The 21,007-nt window shown below is 27.2% G+C and overlaps 1 protein-coding gene across 2 annotated transcripts; it reads left to right on the plus strand.

Moving 5' to 3' along the window:
* The first annotated feature begins 5,580 nt into the window (after window positions 1-5,580).
* Window positions 5,581-19,189, plus strand: LOC112692632 (parafibromin). 2 transcript variants are annotated; one of them, XM_025567357.1, is made up of 12 exons: window positions 5,581-5,840; window positions 5,982-6,087; window positions 6,152-6,271; window positions 6,358-6,506; window positions 6,774-6,987; window positions 7,052-7,229; window positions 7,296-7,432; window positions 7,531-7,551; window positions 9,089-9,213; window positions 11,836-12,065; window positions 15,248-15,389; window positions 19,084-19,189. In XM_025567357.1, exons 1-12 carry the CDS (start codon window positions 5,710-5,712, stop codon window positions 19,118-19,120), a joined length of 1,590 nt encoding a protein of 529 aa, XP_025423142.1. In that variant the 5' UTR covers window positions 5,581-5,709; the 3' UTR covers window positions 19,121-19,189. The 2 variants fall into 2 exon arrangements, with proteins under 2 accessions (XP_025423142.1, XP_025423143.1); XM_025567358.1 differs by lacking the exon at window positions 7,531-7,551 and having other exon boundaries at window positions 5,582-5,840.
* The last annotated feature ends 1,818 nt before the right edge of the window (window positions 19,190-21,007 follow it).

Below are 21,007 nucleotides of genomic sequence, written 5' to 3' on the forward strand. Positions count from 1 at the left end.
GTTTATTTTCGTGTAAATAAAATTTGTATCATAGAATTTAAAGATTACGTTGTTTTTAATTTTTCTCAAATCCTTATATATTCATATAAGAATGGTGGATTACAAATCAAAGTTGAAAAATAAATATCTTTTAACTAGTTATAAGCATTGTAATGAAAACTTGAAATCATTAGGTATCATTAAATTATATATTTTATTAATTATTAAATATTATATCAAATTGATGGCTATCTAATTACGTGAAGTACGGACCAAGAATTAAGATGTAATTAATGCCACAGTCTAAGACAAGACTAGATTAAATGATTCATGATTTTGGCAAAAAAACATGTATTTATTTTTTTTTGATAAAATATTGAGCACTTTGTGACCAAGTGTCCGTTGGTGAACGAGTGTTCTATTATATAGGAACTTGTTTTTGTTATAATTTAAAAGTACCGGCACAGCAAGGTTTATAGATAATGTATTATTCTATGTTCTATTATTATTATGTATTATTTTTTCTATTATCTATAAACCTTGGTTAATATATTTATAACATATTTGATAAGTTTTTCATTGATTTTCTATTGTTAATTTACTACATTTTGTGTTAAAATGACAGAAGACCCTTTGGTTTCATGTTCACGTTTTATGAAAAGTTCTATGAAAAAAATAATGCGTTTATTTGGCCGTTCATTTAATTTATTTTTATTTTATATTTATGAATCACCAATCTGCATTCTGTGTAAATGGGACCTTTACAAAATGTATTAGGTATATTTTTAATTTATGTTAAAAACGTATACTTAAACATATAATCAATATTTATTATTTATTCATATATTTTTAAAATGGTTAATTCATTTTCACTCCCCAAAAATTTGTATGGGGGGGGGGGGGAGAGGATCAGTTGCAAACAAATTATTGTGGAAGAAAAATTCCTAAATCGATGTATCTGTCAGGGACGGAGTGGAATTTTCCAGATGGGCCGGTACTGGCAGGGAACTTTATGAGCCAGAATGCGACAACAATTAAAAAGTAAAAAAAAAACATTTTAAATAACATTATAAGTATAATTGGCGATCAATTGTTCAACATTTCAAATAACATTTAATGATCATTATTACAAATAAAACTTCTTGTTGTAATCTTAAAGTACGTGATGTTGTTGTATTAATTCATTATTATGATGATTTATCAATACTAATAAATTAACATCAGAATATTAGATAATTAGATATCATGAAAACATGAATATAATAATTATCGACATTCAATATTTTATAATATTTCTACTTTTTCGTACACTCGAATAGCAAGTGTTCGATTTACGCTTGTTCTTATCTATCGCGTCAGTTTTAAATTCTAACAATAGAATTGAATCGTATATTCTTAAGTTGTAAATATGAACCTACATTTTAAGAATATCAGTTGTCTCGATAAACGATCAGTTGAAGTACGTTGATGACAAATGAACACTTGGAGTCATTCATGTTGATGGCCATTGAAAAAAAAATTCTCTGTAGTTTAGATAATAATATGATAATAAATAAAGTTTGTAAAAAATCTAAAACATTTTCTAAATTATTCTTATAAGTTATATTTATTAAAGTATACTAATTTATGAAATTAGTATATATACGTTTTTATATATAAATACTAAATGAAAATATTAAAATAAAAAATGTATTTGTAAATTTTATGAACTATTTGATAGATCAAAGTTTAATTTTTTTCAAATTGATGTGTCTATATGTTAGCCCTTGAAGTAATCAACTGACGAACTAACGAACCGGTAAAATTTATTTTTGCAGACCCGAAATTAAGTCCCACTATGCCCCTGAGTGTGAGTGTCCAACTGTGAGTAACCATAATAAATTTCTAACCTGCACATTTAAATAATAAATAATAAGATATATATATTGAATGTGTCAAAATAATAATTTACAGTAAATCCTTGCAATATTTTTTTGTTTCCTTGTAATTTCCTTACATTAAGAACACTATTTTATACAATTTTAAAAAGACCTATGGGGGATCTGACACCCACATCCCCCTTTGTATACGCCCCTGTAGAAAGAGATAAACAAATAGTGGTGATAATGCTGATATTTTTAAACGTTCATGCGCTAGTTTATGCATAAACCATGACCATATATTAATTATGTAAGTAAATATAGTATTTATATACTTTTGCAACATATAACATAGCGATGCCCAACTTCTTACAATCAATTTTAAATAAAAATAATCAGATTAATGATATCGTTAAATCAAGGGTGTTTTTATTAAAACATGCACAATATGTTCCTGTAAAAATATCCAAATATTTCAAATAAATATTTTGTGAGTGGGTACCCATAAAAAATGATCCAAAAAAAACGTACGAGTTAAAAACGCTTATGGATTTCCAGCGTTCAATTAAATACACTTGGACTAGATGTTTAAGTTGTAATAAGGATACAACACATAATTTTTAGGTCGATCCAAAAATTACAAAGTTTTGATTGTTCAATTACAGTTGGAAATCTCTGATAATAGCAACCTCGGGGATTATATATTCTGTAATTACAAAATAAAGGCTTCGTTTGTAATGAAAATTCACAATCGCTTTTATAAGCTATATAGTTGCATTTTCTACGAGGAAAATCTTAAATCTGGCAGATTCGATCAGGGAGAACAAAACCAACTGGTACATATACCATAAACAACCAAATCACAGAATTACACGAGTGGCCTCAGAATTCAAAAAACGGTCACATTTTGATATTTGAATCAAAAAAATTACATTGTCTCGAGATGTCACTGTAAAACGTGCTTCGGAAAAATAGTTAAAATCCACGAAAAAGTACTTCGGAGAACAGTGCCGCAACTAGGATTCTTGAGGCCCTGAGCGGAAAATCCAATGATTTTTTTTGTTTTCATTTTTTTTTTCTATTTTTTGTTTTCTTTTAGCAGCTACGCTTAAATACTGCCTTAACGTTGACATAATTTTTAAAACCGGCAAAATTACTATTTACTAATAACCAAGGCTCGAAACTTTAGGCATTTGCATATTTGTCTAGAAAGTGCATATTGATATTCTGATTCGATACACATTCAATTCATAGTAGGTATATATATTTCAGATATAAAATTTTTTGTTGCATAATTTTGCATATTTTGTTACTTTTTGTTGTAATTCGTATATTTTGGGTAAGGACGTATTTAATTTGTGGATATGAGGGGAGGGGAAACTAATTTTTCTTCAATACAAACTTAAAAATAATTTACAGTTCATTACAGGGGCGTACTCAAGGGTGAGAGGGTTACGGGTCCGGAACTCCCCCCATTGAAATTTCTACATATTCAATGATTTAATAGTAAATAGTACATAGTGTATTTTAGTTTCCCATTATCTTCAATATACAAAGTTTATAGATTATATAGTATATCTATAATGTATTTATGTATTTATGTATCATGTTTAATTTATATTGCTTTTTTAATATTATTTATTATTGTTAATTAAATAATGTATTTTTTTACAACATTTTATTACCAAATAATAGTTATAATTGATTTCAAATTATAGTACCTACCTATTATAGTAAACCTTTGTGAAAAATATGTGTGATAGGTACTTATAAAAATCCGGGACTCAACAAGTACACTACCTGCGAACCTAGTACTTGGGACCCAACTCGGATGCTCCGAAAATAAGTATTAATAATAACAACACAAATAGTTCTTATATTAATATTGTACCTTCAGTCTGAATCCTGTATAAAAAAAAACAACAAATAATCATAGTAGTAATAGTAACTATTAATTATTTTTTAAAAACTTTAAAAACAATATTTTAGTACTTTTTAGCGCATAAAGTTGTGAGCCTTGCTAATAACTAATTAGGTATTATATCTTTAAAGCTCAATTCACACTAGCGGTCTCGGTTCGATCCGATCACGGTCAAGTCACGGTCAGGTCCGATCGTCTCGACCGGTCGATGCACGATCTAGACTGCCGCGGTCATGAGCTTTTTGATCGAGACCACCTAGTGTGAAGAGTCAACCGCCGCACTAATCTCGGTTATATCCATTGTTTTGATTGTTTTTTTAACACTTTTGTACAGTTTGAGGCAACGTGCAGATAGAACTTGACTGATTGTGACCGGTAGTGAGAACTGTACATCATAATCCTTGACCGGACCGAATCGAGATCGCTAGTGTGAATCGAGCTTAAGACGTAAAAACGAATGAGACTATGAGAATATCGTCTAACATTCAGACAGTCGGACAAGCAATGATGGGGGGGTGGAGTCCAACTTGCTACATGCCTATATAAATATACCACGAAAAGGTGATTACAATAATTATTTTGAGAATCCTAATGGTATGTATAAAGATAACTCATTGCATAACACTGTAATATGTTATCTATAATATAATAGCTTATAGTATATCAATGTGCGATCCGGAGGGCCCCGTTCTAATAAAATTGTAATTAATAAAAATATACAATCGTATAATTATAAGAATAAAAGCATTAAATAATTTTTATGTAATTGATCGTAATGAAATTATTTAGAGGGAGGGGGTCCCGACACCAACCACAAGAGGCTCCTTTACAGGGGCATTGCCCCTGCTGCTCCTGCGGTTTTTGCGGCACTGTCGGAGAAGTAAAAAAGGTTTTCTGTGCGTAAGTTGAAGCGATTGGGAGAAAAGATAGAATTTTGATGTTAATAAATAAGTGAAATCAATGTTGAAATTCTGTGCCAAAAAGGCTCATGGTTGAAAAAGTAGAATTTGGAGCTTAATAAAGAAACGAAATCAATACCCAAATTCTGTGCCAAAAAACACATTATTGAAAAAGTTCCTGAATTTTGGAGTTAATAAAGAAGTGAAATCAATCCCAAAATGCTGTGCCTCAACTTGAAAAAATATTAATTCACAACAATTTCAAGTTGTTCAAATGTTCAAACATTAAAAAAAAAAAAAAAATTAGCTCAGGATGGCGCGAATCATAAATTGTCAACAAAAGTTTGAGTCGGGTAGTAAACTCGTAAACTCTGATTTATTATACACCGTTTTACGGTAATTTTTTTTTTTTTCACTTATTGAATCACCTCCAATAATGTGTAGTTTATAGTTTAGGGACTCATCGTAAATTACCGGAGGCCCAATCATGAGCCAGACCGACAGTGAGTCGGACATGGGCTAGGATAAAATCGAAAGCGTAACGAAAAGTGGAAAATCGTTGATAATAGTATCATTCTGTGATAAAGACCATTGCGGTACGTTGTCGATAAAATATTGTTTCCCCGTTGTCCCACTAACCAAAATGCGTAATCGACAACTGTCCCCATAAACCGTGTTCGTTTCAACGGACTGGTCTACGAAATATTAATTAGTGAATTCGATTTGCAATAATAGGAAAATGTAAATTTTTGAAACAATTAATTGTATATTTTATATAGTTTATAAATTGGAAAAAAATCGTTCCGAAACAAAGATAATTTCGGTGTTAAATAAAGAGATAAGGTTTTACGCCAATAATGTCACACTGTTATGCTATACCGAGATAACCAATTATTTTTTGTTTATTTTGTAGGCTTTGAAATCGTTTTGATAAAAATTGTAAAATGATTTCTCAAAGCTGAGACTACGTACACAATTCTACTGGTTTAGTCTTTTTTTTTAGTTTCTTCGTCAGTTTTCTAGTGCTGTATTTTAGTGAATTTGTGTCATAATGGCAGACCCGTTGACTTTTTTGCGGACTTATAATATTAATAAAAAAGAAATCATAATTAAGGACAATCACATATTATTTGGTGACTTGTCCTGGCCAAAAACTGTAAATACTAATTTTTTAATGTATGGGTAAGTAAACGTATATCTATCGTGAAATCGTCAACATAGATAAATACAGTAAATGTTGTGTTTTGGTTCAAATACATTTTTAGTGTTGCCTGATAAATATAGTTCTTAAATATTTTATGAACGTGTGCTATTATGTTTTAGTTCCGGAAAAGATGGTGCACCAAAAGAGTACTACACATTAGAATGTCTTTTATTTTTATTAAAAAATGTGACTCTTACGCATCCAGTGTATGTGCGACAAGCAGCTGTAAGTAATTGAATATTGTTTGATTTTTGTTGTTTGATTAGTTTTAATTAGTCTATAATTTCAGGCAGAAAATATACCTGTTGTAAGAAGACCTGATCGAAGAGAACTTTTAGCTTACCTAAATGGTGAACTATCTACTTCTGCTAGTATTGATCGCAGTGCTCCTCTTGAAATTCCAACTCAGGTAAATTTGTACATATATTTGAATTTCTAAATTTTTGAATCTTTGTGTTACACTATGATTAACGTATACATTTATATTTTAAACAGGTTAAACGTAGTGCTGCTGATGATGTACAAGAATCTATTGCCAAGAAACCTCGTATGGAGGATACATTACAAGTTCTTAGGGTTAAACAGCAGTTAGCTGCACGTTTGGATGCTCCAAAAGAGTCTGCTGTCAATGTCGACAATATCAAGTAAATTTTATAATTACTATTATTATTTATTTGTACTCAGTAGCATTTTATAAAGTGAGTTATAAAAATTAAATTTTCAAGTTTTTGACATTAAAGTATTTATTGCAGTATTCACTTTATAAGTATAAAGTATAATGTAATAATTAAAACTATTATGGCATTATTGCATTTTTTTTGTTTAAATTCTGATTATTTTAAAATACTTTAAATTTAAACTATAATGTTATTTATAATGTTGTAAATACTTTCAAAAAATATTATTTATAGATCCCTTTCGGAAGCAATGTCTGTTGAAAAAATTGCAGCAATTAAAGCTAAACGTTTAGCTAAAAAACGTACCACTATTAAAGGCCATGATGATATAGGTCTTGGACCAGATCTTAGAGTAATGTTAGATTTTGATGTAGATATTACAAAAGATATTATTAAAAGAGAAAGAGAATGGCGAACTCGAACAACTATCTTACAAAGCAATGGAAAAGTAAAATACATTTTTAAATATACTTATCCACCAATTTTAATTATTTAATTTAATTGTGTTAAAGGTTTTTGGAAAGAATATTTTTGCAATACTTCAATCAATTAAAAATAGAGAAGATGGTAGGTCTCGTCCATCACATAGTATGGCAGCAACACCACGTGTAGCTCCTCCCAAACCTACTATACCACAGCAAACTGTTTATAATCGTTATGACCAAGAAAGATTTATTAAATCCAGAGAAGGTTTGTGAATTTCTTAAATATTAATATATAGAATTTGTGATGGCTATGAATTTTTTTTGTGTGTAGACACGGAAGGTTTTAAAATTGATACTATGGGTACATACCATGGTATGACATTAAAATCTGTAACGGAAGGAACAGTTCCAAAAAAACCAGTGGCTACTGTCACTCCTGTTCAACAATCATCACGACCAGGACCACATGTAAGTCAACTAGTTGTAGTATTGATTATTTTATTATAAAATGTACTTTTGTAAATATTAAAAATAATTAAAAAAAAAAAAAAAATTGTTTATGTTAGTTTACGGAAAAGGAGATTCTGGTAAGTTGAAAAAAAAATGATAAAAATATTGTATTTATAATATATTTTAGATAAAATAATTATGTTAAGATGGGTCTTACATACAATTTAATTATACAAAATACCAAATATAATAATTTTAATTAGGATTGTTATGTTTTTATTACAATATATTATAGTTTACAAAATGGGTGGTTGAATTATTGATGCAAGGAAAGATCTTTTTGTTTTGATCCTACGTATTTCAATTATTTAACAACTTTTGATTTAGTTTTTTTGTTTATGTACCACATATATTTTGAGGTACTTATTTATACCTATTATTTTTTTATTTAACATTTTATTAAACTTTATTTTGTGCTGTATTCATTCATAAATGATTTTACTTTTTTTGACTTTTTTAGTCAGTCAAATATTCTATTTATATAGACTAATTTATTTTTCCTTAAAAAACATAATTTGTTATTAATGTTATTAAAACCATCATCAATACTCTATTCCATTTAAGTTTACCAACTCCACTGACAAAAACTGATTAACGCTATAAAACTCCTCCCATATACGTTACCTACTATGATCACTGATGTTAAAAACATTATGGACTATACATAGTTATGTATGTATATATTGTATTGTCACAATGTTTTTTCTGTATACCCATACATTTTTTTTTCTGTATTATTATTTAATATGTATACGTGAGAGTGTTTAAATATTCACATTACAATTTATATTATTATTGTGAGTCATTTAAATGATTTTATTTCTATAATCATCTGTATACATGGTTACGTTCATCGACAACAATAAGTGCTGAGAAACGGTGACCTATCATAGAGCATCTGGCACTGTGTGGGCGGTTCTGTATGCATGTGTGAAATTGAGTATACTTAAATGGAATTGAATATAGTTTTATAGTTATTTATGTTTTTATCTTTCTAAAATTTGATGAACTTCATCTTTTTATCTTCTACAATATATTATTTTTGGATTAGATTGATTTATTAATGGTTGAAAAGAAAATATTTTATGTCTGAAAGTCTTGTGTGATCAGATGATTCAACTGAATCATAATAAATGTATTTAAAATTTTCAATTTGTTTTTTAAATAATTATAAAAAAATATCTTTCAAAAAGTTAACATTTTAATTACATAATAAGTTTAAATTATAATTTTATAAATTTTCCAGATTATTATTCAATATATTGTTATGAATACAGCATGTAGAATAAATCAAAGAAATGTTAAATAAAATGTTTGCACTTAAAATCTTTTTGATGAAACTATGAAATGAGAAACTTGTTTTCTACAGTTACAAAATTGATAATATTTTTGCATTATATTTAATACTTAAAAAAAATTTTTGAACGTACTTTTCTTTTATTTTTTTAACTGCAGTTTTTGATAATACTTTTTTTTATATATTTTTTTAATTCCTTCTTATATTTGCTCAGTCTTATTTAATTTTTGTTCTTTACAAAAAATAATGCTTTGTACTGAAATCATTTTCACTTGTAGTAAAGTATTTGAACTAATCTGAATTCCAATTAAATATAGGCCAAATTAACTGCTTCTCAACAAGCAAAACAAAGAGTATCAAGAACTCCAATTATTGTTATACCTGCTGGGCAATCCTCATTGATATCTATGCATAATGCTCGAGAAATTTTACAAGATCTGAAGTAAGTAATATTTTAAATTATTATTAAGACTTCTAAGTGAAATTTTTTTAATTTTTTTTTTTTTTAGTTAATTAGTTTTAAGTTTTAGTTTATGTATTATTGTACTCAATTACAGGTTAAAGATATAGTTAAAATTAGTGTGTATTGTAATGAATTTTGATCAATTGAAATTTATTGGTAATTATAGGTTCTTAAAATGTTTAATAAAGTTAAAAAAGTAAGTTGAACTTATTAATACTGTACCTAAAATAATAAACTTCATAATTTAAATTTTCAGTTAATTGTAAAACTTAAACACAAAAAATAAATTAATACATTTTCTAAGTATTCATAAAAAAATTGTTAAATAAATTTATAATATTTTTCGAAAAATATTTTTTTTTTACTCAAAAATTAAATAACTTTTTAATTAAATATTTCTTTTCTCTTTAAATATAAAATTTAAATTAAAGGATAATGTCAAGTGTATATTTTTGGTTAGTCTAGAACAGGGATGGTGAACCTTTTGATAACCTTTTTTTTTTTTTTTTGTTGCTTAGATAATAATTAAACATATAAACTGGATTTTATTTGTTGTTACATTTAAATTTTACATTGTTTACTATTAAACAGTAATATAAACACATAATTTTAAACACTAAAATAACAAAATTTCAAAGAAATATGTTTTAATAATTAAAACAATTTGTAAAAATTTAAAAGTCAAATCAAAAATTTTTTTTTAAGTATTCTCCGTCAGAAAGTGGTTAACCATTCTGCGCAATGCAATGCGATACAGAAAAACAAGTGACTGATAAATTATTTTATTTAAAAGCCACTTTAAACTTATTTGATTGACAATTTTAATTTTTATTCAGCAGATAGAAAAAATAAATTATTATGGATTTACTCTAAATATCTTTTGACATTGAAATTAAGGTTTAAAACTATTTCATCACACAAACAATACTTATATTGTTTTTAACTACATCAAAATTGACTGTCCACTATTCGTGGAATAATCTCCCACTTCCACTTGTCCTCAGATTTAGATTTAATTTTTGTACATCAATATTTTGTACATTTATAATAGCCTATTCATTATTTTATACAAATTTCTAATTTTGCTGAAATATTGGTAAGCAAAATAATATTCACTAATGTTTTAAACTGCCAGCTGAAACACGAGTTATACTTAAACATTGAACGAAAGTGAGTAAGTCTGAAATCATAATGAATAAGTTGAATAAAATAGTCATCGTATAAGGCAGGGGTCTTCAACATTTTTATGCAGCGGGTCAAATATTATTTTTTTTTAAATCTTGCGGGCATTCGTTGTAAAAACATGTATTATATATAAAAATTCAGTTTTATTCTTACAATTTTTAAAATTAGGTAAGTACATTTAAAATTTCAAATTAGTAAATTTAATAATTTAAAAAAATTGTTATTGGACCATTTTTCTTGAAAAACGCGTTTTTCATCCGAGATTTTACGTTTTTTACTCACCGACATATTGTACAAATATTATGAAGAAAAAGTATGAAATTGAAATTTTTACACATTAAGGAAAATATTGTGCTCGTTCCACAATCGATTACGAACCAACAGACAATAATAATTATATATTGATAGGTAATTAAATTTATATTATCACATATTTCTGATAGCGATAGCTTAACTGTTATAATTTTATTGAATTAGTAAATGTAAATGAAAAATATAAAATGTGATCACGGGCCGCATATTATGATAGGGCGGACTGGGGGTTGAAGACCCCTGGTATAAGGCATCCGAAACTGTATCTGTAAACGACTGTACATAAACGCGATAAACAAAATTTGATACATATAATGTATTCGCAGGGCCGTAGCAACTAAATATTGCGCCCGAGGCGAAAATTTAAAATACGTCCTTAAGTATTTTAATTTATAAAAAAAACTTACAAAAAACCTGAATATTTTTTATAGATGTAATGTAAATAATGATGTTTCCTTAAAATGATGTAAGCATTATTTAATTTTATTTAAATCAATAACTTATTGAAGCATAAATATGCATAATAATTATAAGTAGGTTCATAGGTATAGCATAATAATATTTATAAGTTATACATATAATTACATAAATATATAATATTTCTTTTACTTATAAATAACAATTAAACTGCAAATATTTCATTTTTGCGCCCAGGGTATAGGCACCTCTAGCCCCCCCCCCCCCCATTTGCTACGACCTTGTGTATTTGTACGCAATGGTCGTAAGGTTTGATAATCAAATCGTTTTGTTTACAAAATTGAGAAATGGGAAGTACACATTTCTGAATATAATTAGTTAACAATGATTTCAAATTATTTTAAATAATTAGCTTTTTTTATGTAAAGTGAAGGAAAAATTATTAATTATATTTAGATTGGCGTGTCACTGAGATAATATGTATGTGTCACAGACTGACATGCCTGACATAGGTTTGTTATCATTAATCTAGAGCTTATATTATATATGATCATATTTGTTTCTATTCTGATTGAATCTATTTTGTATTATGACTTTGTTTTAAGTTTATAAATAACAGATTTTAACTTATATTGGACTATCAAAATTTTATATTTTATAATGTATTTTATTTTTGTTATCAATTAGATTTGTTTCAATTGAAGAAACAAAGCAGAATGGAACAAAACGTGACAACGAATTGCTTTTACAACGTCGTAAAGATGGAGGTATGACGGTGCCTTATCGTGTGGTTGACAATCCCCAAAGACTGACACAAGGAGAATGGGACAGAGTGGTAGCTGTATTCGTAATGGGACCTGCATGGCAGTTTAAGGGATGGCCATGGGATGGAAATCCTGTAGAAATTTTTGCTAAAAGTAAGTCATATCTCATATTATGTTTTGGTTTCAATAAACAATATTAAATAATATATATATATATATATATGTGTGTAAATAAATATACTTACGATAAATAGTATTGTTTAGCAAGAAATTAAGCAAATTAGATATAAAGCAGCAAGCAGTAATATATTTACTACTAACAAGAGATTTTTAAAATAGTCTACACCATGGACTGTCAAGATTTTAAAAATTTATTTCTGTAATTTTGGTAGTAATTTAATTGTTTTGTTAGCTTTGTCAGTTAAAGAGCTTCTTAAAATTTAAACTTTTAAAAAACGAATGTACAATTATTTTAAAATTTGTGTAGAATCTTTTAGGAATATGGGAGTGTTTGAAATAATTCTTACAAAAGATAAAAATAAATTTGTCTAATTTTTTTATTAAAACCTGAATCTACATTATATTGCCATTACATGTCCTGCATCAAATAATTTATACATGAGTTTCATTTCTGGATTTCAAGTTGATAAGTATTATTCAAATAAAAAAATAAAAATGGTTTTAGTAGTATGGATACAAATAATTATAAAAATATGGACAAAACTATACTAATTATAATACATAAACAACCAAATTGTTCTCTTGTTCCTACCACTATACATTTTATGTTTTATAATATTTTTGAGTCACAACTAGTAAATAATACAATAAAATTCATTTTTTTTTTTTTTTTTTGGACCTTTTTTATTGCTTAATTTATTTTATCTTCTGTACTCCAATAGAAATTAATTGTTGACCTCTGGTATATAGTATATACTTAAAAGTAGAGCCTGGTTTTATATGCATTTGCATGTTTGTACTAAGTGTATGCACATCTATGGAGATTCAAATTTTCCACGATTCATATCACACTGAATTTAACACCAAATTTTATATTGCATATTTTGCATAATTGTTCATAAATGCATAAACATGCATATTTAATGGGTTTTTAATAAATTAAAAATTTTTGTATTTTTTTTAAATTTTCTATTCGTTTTTTGAGAGTAGGTAACTTTAAATGATCTAAAATATTTATTTTTGTTTTTATTTTTATTTGTATTCTTGTTTTTAAGTTTTCTAAAAGTTTTAGATTTATTTTAATGATTTGAAATATAAAGCAGTGGATATTATCATTTTTTTTGTTTTTGAATTTTTTTTTAGAATTTTATAAAGTGTAACATAATGTATATAATTGCATATTTGCCAACGGCGTATTTGAGTTGAAGCCATGGGGTTGGTGGGGAGGGGCGAAACTAATTTTTCTTCAATACAAACTTAAAAATAATTTACAGTTCATTACAGGGGCGTACCCAAGGGGGGTTTTTGGGTCCGACTCCCCCATTGAAATTTCTACATACTCAATGGTTTAATAGTAAATAGTATATAGGTAGTGTAATTTAATTTCCCGTTATTTTCAATATACAAAATTTATAATTTATATAATATACCAATAATGTATGAACCTTGTTTAATTTATACTGCTTTTTTAATATTATTTTTTATTGTTAGTTAAATAATGTATTTTTTTATAACTTTTTACTATCAAATAAAAATTTATTTCAAATTATAATACCTACGTATTATAGTAAACCTTTGTGCAGAATATGTGTGATGTGTGTATTAGTATTGTGACTATTACTATAGTTATTAATAGTAATTTGTTGGTATTAAATTAAACTATAATTATAATTAGAAACTAGATAAAATATTCCTAGAAAATTTCTGGGTACGCCTCTGGTTCATTATCTACAGCTCATGTTCCTGTTGCTCATTCGAGTGAATAATTAAAAATACAAGTACTAAATTGAATTTAATATTTATTTAATAAATATATTTAAATAGTGCTGGATGAAACATTTGTGAGGCCCTAAGGCGGGCGCCTACTCTGCCTAATGGGTAATCTGGCACTGTATTTAAAACCTACTGCATATAAAATAAGTATAAATAATGACAACACGAATAGTTCTTATATTAAAATTGTACTTTTAGTCTGAATCCTGTATAAAAAATACAACCAAAAATCATAGTAGTAATAGTACCTATTAATTATTTTTTAAAAACTTTAAAAAACAATTGAGATAGGTAACTTAATTTAACAAATATCTAAGTAGAAAACAAGATTGGTAAGTAGTCAAATATCAAATTCCAAATTTATTTTTTTCATTTTGGCAAATTTGTTGATTGTTACATCAATGGATACAATAATATTTTTATGCCCGTGCAGCTAAGCCAAATCTGTTAGTCTATGCTTGCCTATTCTTGATCTTAACCATGTTTTCAATTTACAAAAATATATTTTTGGCCAATATTTGCAAGTTAAAGAATATGGAAACAAATATTGCCAGTTATTATGATTATTATTTGGGTTAGGGACTTCTAGCTTTATAAAATATACAAATACGCATGCATTTGTGCACAAAAAAATGACTAAATACCTATGCACAACAAAAAGTACCAGATATTATGATGTTAAAAAAAATAGGCCATTAAAATTATTAAGGACTTATATAGCTCTAATAAATACAAAAATATACAATATGCATAAATGCACCAATAAAATGACTAACTAGTAAATATGTATGTGGTAAAAAAAAGTGTTATTTTTAATTACTTTATTTTATCTGATAAATAAAATACCTCGGTTATGGTTGTAAATGTTTATAACCGTAGCAACATCTGTGGAAGATAATACTACTATTCGTTCCACAACCAAAATTGTTATAATATATGAAGATAAACAAAAATTGATACCCGTGATCGAATTGACATATTATTGAATTTATTATCATACTATAATGATAATTACTAGTAATTTATATTCTTAATTATTTATACGTTAGATTTTTTAAATAAATCAATGTATTATATTCAAAAAAAATACGAGCCATGGAAGGGAATGCCCCTTTCGCCTCCCTCAAATACGCCCTTGATATTTACAACATATTTGACACTTTTTAAATGCATACAAATCCGGGCTCTACTTATAAGTTATAATTTATATTTATGTATGTACAATGAACCGTAATTATTTTGCATTATTTTTGTTAATTATAAAACAAAAAATGTAGGTATTAATAAATAAAAAATTGAGGTTTTATTGTACAAAGGTTTGATAAGAAAATTATAAATATTTGGTAATAATTAATTAGAATTTTATTATTTATTATTTTCAGTATGTGCGTTTCATTTGAAGTTTGATGAAATGAAATTGGATAAAAATGTAGCCAAATGGGCTGTTAATGTATTAGAGATATCAAGGACCAGACGCCATTTAGATCGAGCAACTCTCATGGTATTCTGGGAAAAATTAGACAAGTATGAATTAACGATAAAATATTGTTATATTTTTGTATTCAACCTTATGGTTGGGTTTGCAGTAGGATATGTGTTCTTTACTCTTCCATGTTTCCAGCACATCTCTTCATTTTGAATTATATGTTGATATAAATAACTTATTGTTGACAAACTCGTAATAATAATAAATAATAATAAATAAATCACAGTAAAAACACATATAATCGATAAGACTCACAAACACACACTAAACACGTATAATATAAAGCTATACCTACTAATTTGCCTAACCTACCAAGGTATAAATATAATACAATTTGGGGTTTTATAAAAGCTTAATCTTAATTGTAAAATGATTAAATATATATAATATACAGCATACGGATATGCGGTAGATATACTAAATTATCATCAAATTATGGTAGATAAAATATTTAGGGTAAATAGCATATTGGACGAGTACCGAATTATCATTTAATTACTCACTATTAAATATATATGAATTAGATAAGTATGCAAAACAAATTTTATTTTATAGTATTGAAGAAAGATACCAAGAAGTTAAAGGTACCTATGAGGAGATTAATGACAATAAGCAGTGATGTGATAGGTGAAGTGAAGAACTTTAAATATTTAAGATCATTGTACAAAAAGACATGGATTTTGACATGGATGTAAAACATAGAATTAAGTGCGGTTGGATGAAATGGAGAGAAGCATCTGGAATTTTATGTGATAAGAGAATGAGGTTGAAACGTAAATTTTACAAGATTATAGCGAAACCAACTATACTATATGGTTCGGAGTGTTAGACGGTTGATAGGAGAATAGAATAGAGTATGAGTATTGCAGAAATGAAAATGCTTAAATGGATGAGTGGAGAGACAAGAGAAGATAGAATAAGGAAAGATTCTATGAGAGGTAGAATTGGTGTAGCGTCGATAGTAGACAAAATGAGAGAAAAAACTAAGTTGGTTTGGACATGTTATGAGGCGTGAGGAAAAAAAAAGCAGTAAGAGTGATTACAAAAATGAATGTCGAAGAGAAAAGAGGAAGAGGAAAATCAAAAAAGAGATGGTTGGATATGATTGAGAATGATATGAGGGCTAGGCTGTTGATGTGTGCGCAGGGGATGTAGAAAATCGAGATGAGTGGAGGTTTAGGACAAGGTGGCTGATCCCAAATAGATGGAAAAAAGGCGAAGAAGAAGATATATTTTTACTAGTGATGGATCGAATTGTTTGAATCTCGAACCGAACCGAATCCTTGATGTTCGGTTCGGTTCGAAAATCGAATTTGAAAATATTTGTCAAACTTACTGGCCACGATAGTTCGAAAACTAAATATTTGTATAATTCTTCAAAAGTTATTTTTGAAAAATAAAAATTGATATTGATTATTTAGTAATAATTAGACTATTGGCAATAGAAACTGATAATCTGTAGCGGGCACGTTATGCATTATTTATAATAATAATGTTATTTTTCCAGTCGCCTGTTACACATCCACCCTCCGCTTACCAAAACATTAATAAGTTGTTTGTTGCCACTAGAGTTAGTGTATCTATATTCATAATATAGCTATTTTTGATTTTATCATATTTATTGTAGAGCAGAGCTTCCCAAAGTTTTTCGACTCAAGGCGCCCTTTTTGATCCAAGGTTTTTTCAGGGCGCCCTTCTCTAAGTCATAGCATGACCAATCATAAGAAAAATGTTAGACCCAATAGTATTTCATGACGGCGCGGCACCCTTATACATCGCGGCGCACACTTTGGGAACCTATGTTGTAGAGGTTAAAATCTATTTTGGGTAAATCCATGGTAATATTCCGATACGCGACTATGCTGTTAATAAAAACATGTTTACGTCTTACATTATAAATTCTACTAATCTTTCTATATTTGTGAATTATAGTTATTATTAATATTTTTTTTATATATTATTAAAATGTACTGATTGTACTGTCATATTATACTCAATACTCAAATAATATTTTATAAGCTACAAGACAACATGAGGGGGCACAATACTGGTTTTGAAAAATAATAATAATAATAAGAAGAAATTATCTAAAATTTAAATGTATTGTAAATAATACAATTACTTAGACTTAAAAGTTAAAATGTAGAATAGGTAATACGAAAACTTAAAATACAATAGTTATTAATAATTATGGTGATTTAATTTGTATAATTTGTAGGTAGGTACAATCATTGATTAAATATACATAGATAGCCCACGCTACGTTATAAAGTGCGTAGTACAATGTACATGATAAAATGTATTGAGTTCGAGTTCGAATTCGACTTAAAATCATAATAGATTCGGTTAGGTTCGGTTCGGTTCAGTAGAAAATATGAAGGTTCGATTCAGATCGAGTTCGAAAAAATAATTTAAAGTTCGGTTCGATTTAAAAAATCAGGGTTTGACCCATCACTAATTTTTACTAATATCTCAATTTCATAAAATATGTGACTCGTGAAGTTTCTGTAATCATCGATTCATGTATATCAGTAATGCCCAACCTTTTTCCTTTGGCGGGCCACTTTAGTAAACAATTATCTTCAAACAGGTCACAAAGTATAAAAGTACAAAAATAATCTTATATATTGGACTTGTTTTCATATCTTTATTGTCCATTGAAAAGATTATGAATTGAGGTATACATCATAGGTACACATTAGTTTGATCAGTACGTTATTTTAAGTACCTACATTTAAATATTTAAAATTTAAAATTATAAGGACCGGGAAAACTTATATTTGACATGTATAATACTGTTAAAGCATTTGATGCAGTATTAAAATTATTTATTGATCAAATTGAGCGTAGTGACTTTAGCCATTTTGAAAACTGCCAAATGTTTAAAAATGAAACAAAACCGTTATGTTCAACAAATCGATTTGTTGAAATGTTAAAGAAGTCGGAAACCAATTTTTCATCTCGATTTTTTGATGTTAAATTATACGAAAAATCGTGGCGTTTATTTGAAAATCCATTTAATATTGATGAAAATGATGTTGACACTTTTCTTCAACTTGAATTTATTGAGTTGTAAACAAATTCATTTTACTGTGATGAATTTCAAAAAATGAAACAAAACGATATTTTAAAATTTTATTCAAAACTTCCACATGAAGATTTCCTTGCTTTAAGAGACTTTATAATGTATTTGGTTGGACTTATATGTACGAACAAATATTTTCACCAATGAAACAAACAAAATCGGTTCATAGATCGCGACTTACGGATAAACATCTTCATTCAATTTTGAAGATTAGAACCACTAAATTTCAATCAGATTTTTCATTATTTGTAAAAGGAGTACAAGCTCAAATTTCACATTAAAAATTAGAGTATAATATTTTTGTATAGTTTTTAGTTTTATTATTATCATTATAATTGTATTTTTTGGAATAATTATTTAAACAAATTTATACATTTATATAAAAATAATATATGAAAATAAATAATTTAAAAATGTTTTTAAACATTTTTAAAATTTTTTTTTATTTTAGAAAATTCGTAACGGGCCACATAGAATACCGTCGCGGGCCATATGTGGCCTGTGGGGGGCCGCGGGTTGGGCACCATTGATGTATATTATACTCTATAATATATATATTTAATATTATATAAGATCCATATTAATTAAAATTATCATTATGTATAGTAACAAATATAATATATTGTATCAATTATTTTTTTTTCCAGACATATTATGAAGTGCAAACCAACCTTAAGATTTTAGACACCAAATTAAATTGTTGACAGTTTATTGACTTGTAATATACTTTTTTTTTAACAATTAATGTATTTCTTATTATTTAAGCAATTTAATAATTAAAGTTTTAAAAAATTGTTTATTTTCTTTATACTTTTATCTTAAAGTATATTAAATACAATTTTTTTTTTCATAGTCTAAAAGAAAATATTCTTCAAATCATCAATATAAAGCAATATTCAGTCTTTTATTGATGTCATAATGTTTATTTTCTATCTCTTTATAATTATTTTATTTGCAACTGTATTACAAAACTTGTAAATATTGGAATTTATCCTGATAATTATATTACCATGGGAAGTAATTTTTCATACTACCATTTGTTTTTAAAATAATTAACGTTGTTTATCTATAATTTTAAGTAAAATAAGTCAAAGTATTATAATAAATTGAAATAAATAAATTTTGATATTTTGAAATGGTTGATCGTATTTTATTAGTTTAATAAATAACTAAAGGTTTTAAAATATCAATTGGAAATAAACGTATTGACGGTACAGTAAATCAGTCATATTTAGTTTATGGATGATGTAAAGCCATTATATATTTTATAATATAATATAATATGTATTACATATAAATGATTTAATACATACCGTTAAATTAATAATTTGGTCATTTATGACAGTTAGGAAAATTAACTACCATGTTGATTGTTTAATTGAGTGTGAAATGATCAGTGATCTACTCGTATAATCATGTATGAAGAGGCTTTATTGTTTTACCTAGATAAATATATAAATATTTAAAAGATCGGAAAATTATAACTGCCTAATGGACGAAATAAAGAGTTGGAAATATTTTTATTTTTTTCTATTATGAAAATTTGGTATTCAAAATCATACTACTTTTCTGTAAATGCGAAATATACATTATTTTGTTGTAATATTATTGATAAACCATAAAATGAATATGTGTTAGATGATAAGTATGTTTATAACAAAAAAAAAAACCTTATGATCGAGTTATCTTTTACTTACATTAATTTTTGATAGTTAAGTAGTTGCAGTGGATCAGAGAAATCAAGGGTCCCAGGGGCTAATTAATCCAGGATTTTTACACGAGGTATTAAACTTGCCACTGATACGTAGTGTCTTCTTTTAAAATGTGTATACCAAAGAGATAATGTAATCGCAGTCATGATTATACCACAGACTAAATGAAAATAATTATTTATAGCCTATTGGTCTTGAAAATGTCTACGTTTTAGATCAATAATGTAGTGTTTATTTTATTGTAGACTCGCTATAATTATTTGGGTAGGTTTCATGTTAGTACATGTACGATTCATGTTAGTGATTCATAAGTAGCTTGATACTATAACCGAGACGTAGTGAACTTGTTCAGGCCTAGGGTCTTTTTTGAAACCCGGGCCCCTGGGATACGGCCTTAGCTGCTCCCCTTTCGTCGGGCCTGCACATGCCCAACGTGCTGCATGAAAAACGAAAAATATTCGAAAACAATATAAATGTCTAGTGGCTTACAAGCTGCCGCGTATCAGTACGGTATAATTATTGGCTAGGTTGGAACTCATAGAAAAATGATTCTATAGAACGCTTTAATTTTAACGTTACTACTACCTATAGTATTACTAAATTGTTTTCTTAGCCACTAACCGACATTCGAATAAAAATAATATCTTTTGTAAGTATCGATTATTATTGATGACAGTACATTTTTTTCATACAATAAGTAACTTAGATGAAATATTAATAGGAAACAACATGGAAGTATATGACGAATGAAACCTACTAGTGTGGGAGTCCTCAGACGTTGATGAAAGTTGATTAATATGTCAGGATTCAAGAAATCCTGACACCAGTGTCCTCATAGCTGATGAGATGAATTTATAAT

Source organism: Sipha flava, unplaced genomic scaffold, assembly GCF_003268045.1.
Source record: "Sipha flava isolate LNK unplaced genomic scaffold, YSA_version1 75_pilon_pilon, whole genome shotgun sequence".
In the NCBI taxonomy this organism is placed as follows: Eukaryota; Metazoa; Arthropoda; class Insecta; order Hemiptera; family Aphididae; genus Sipha; species Sipha flava.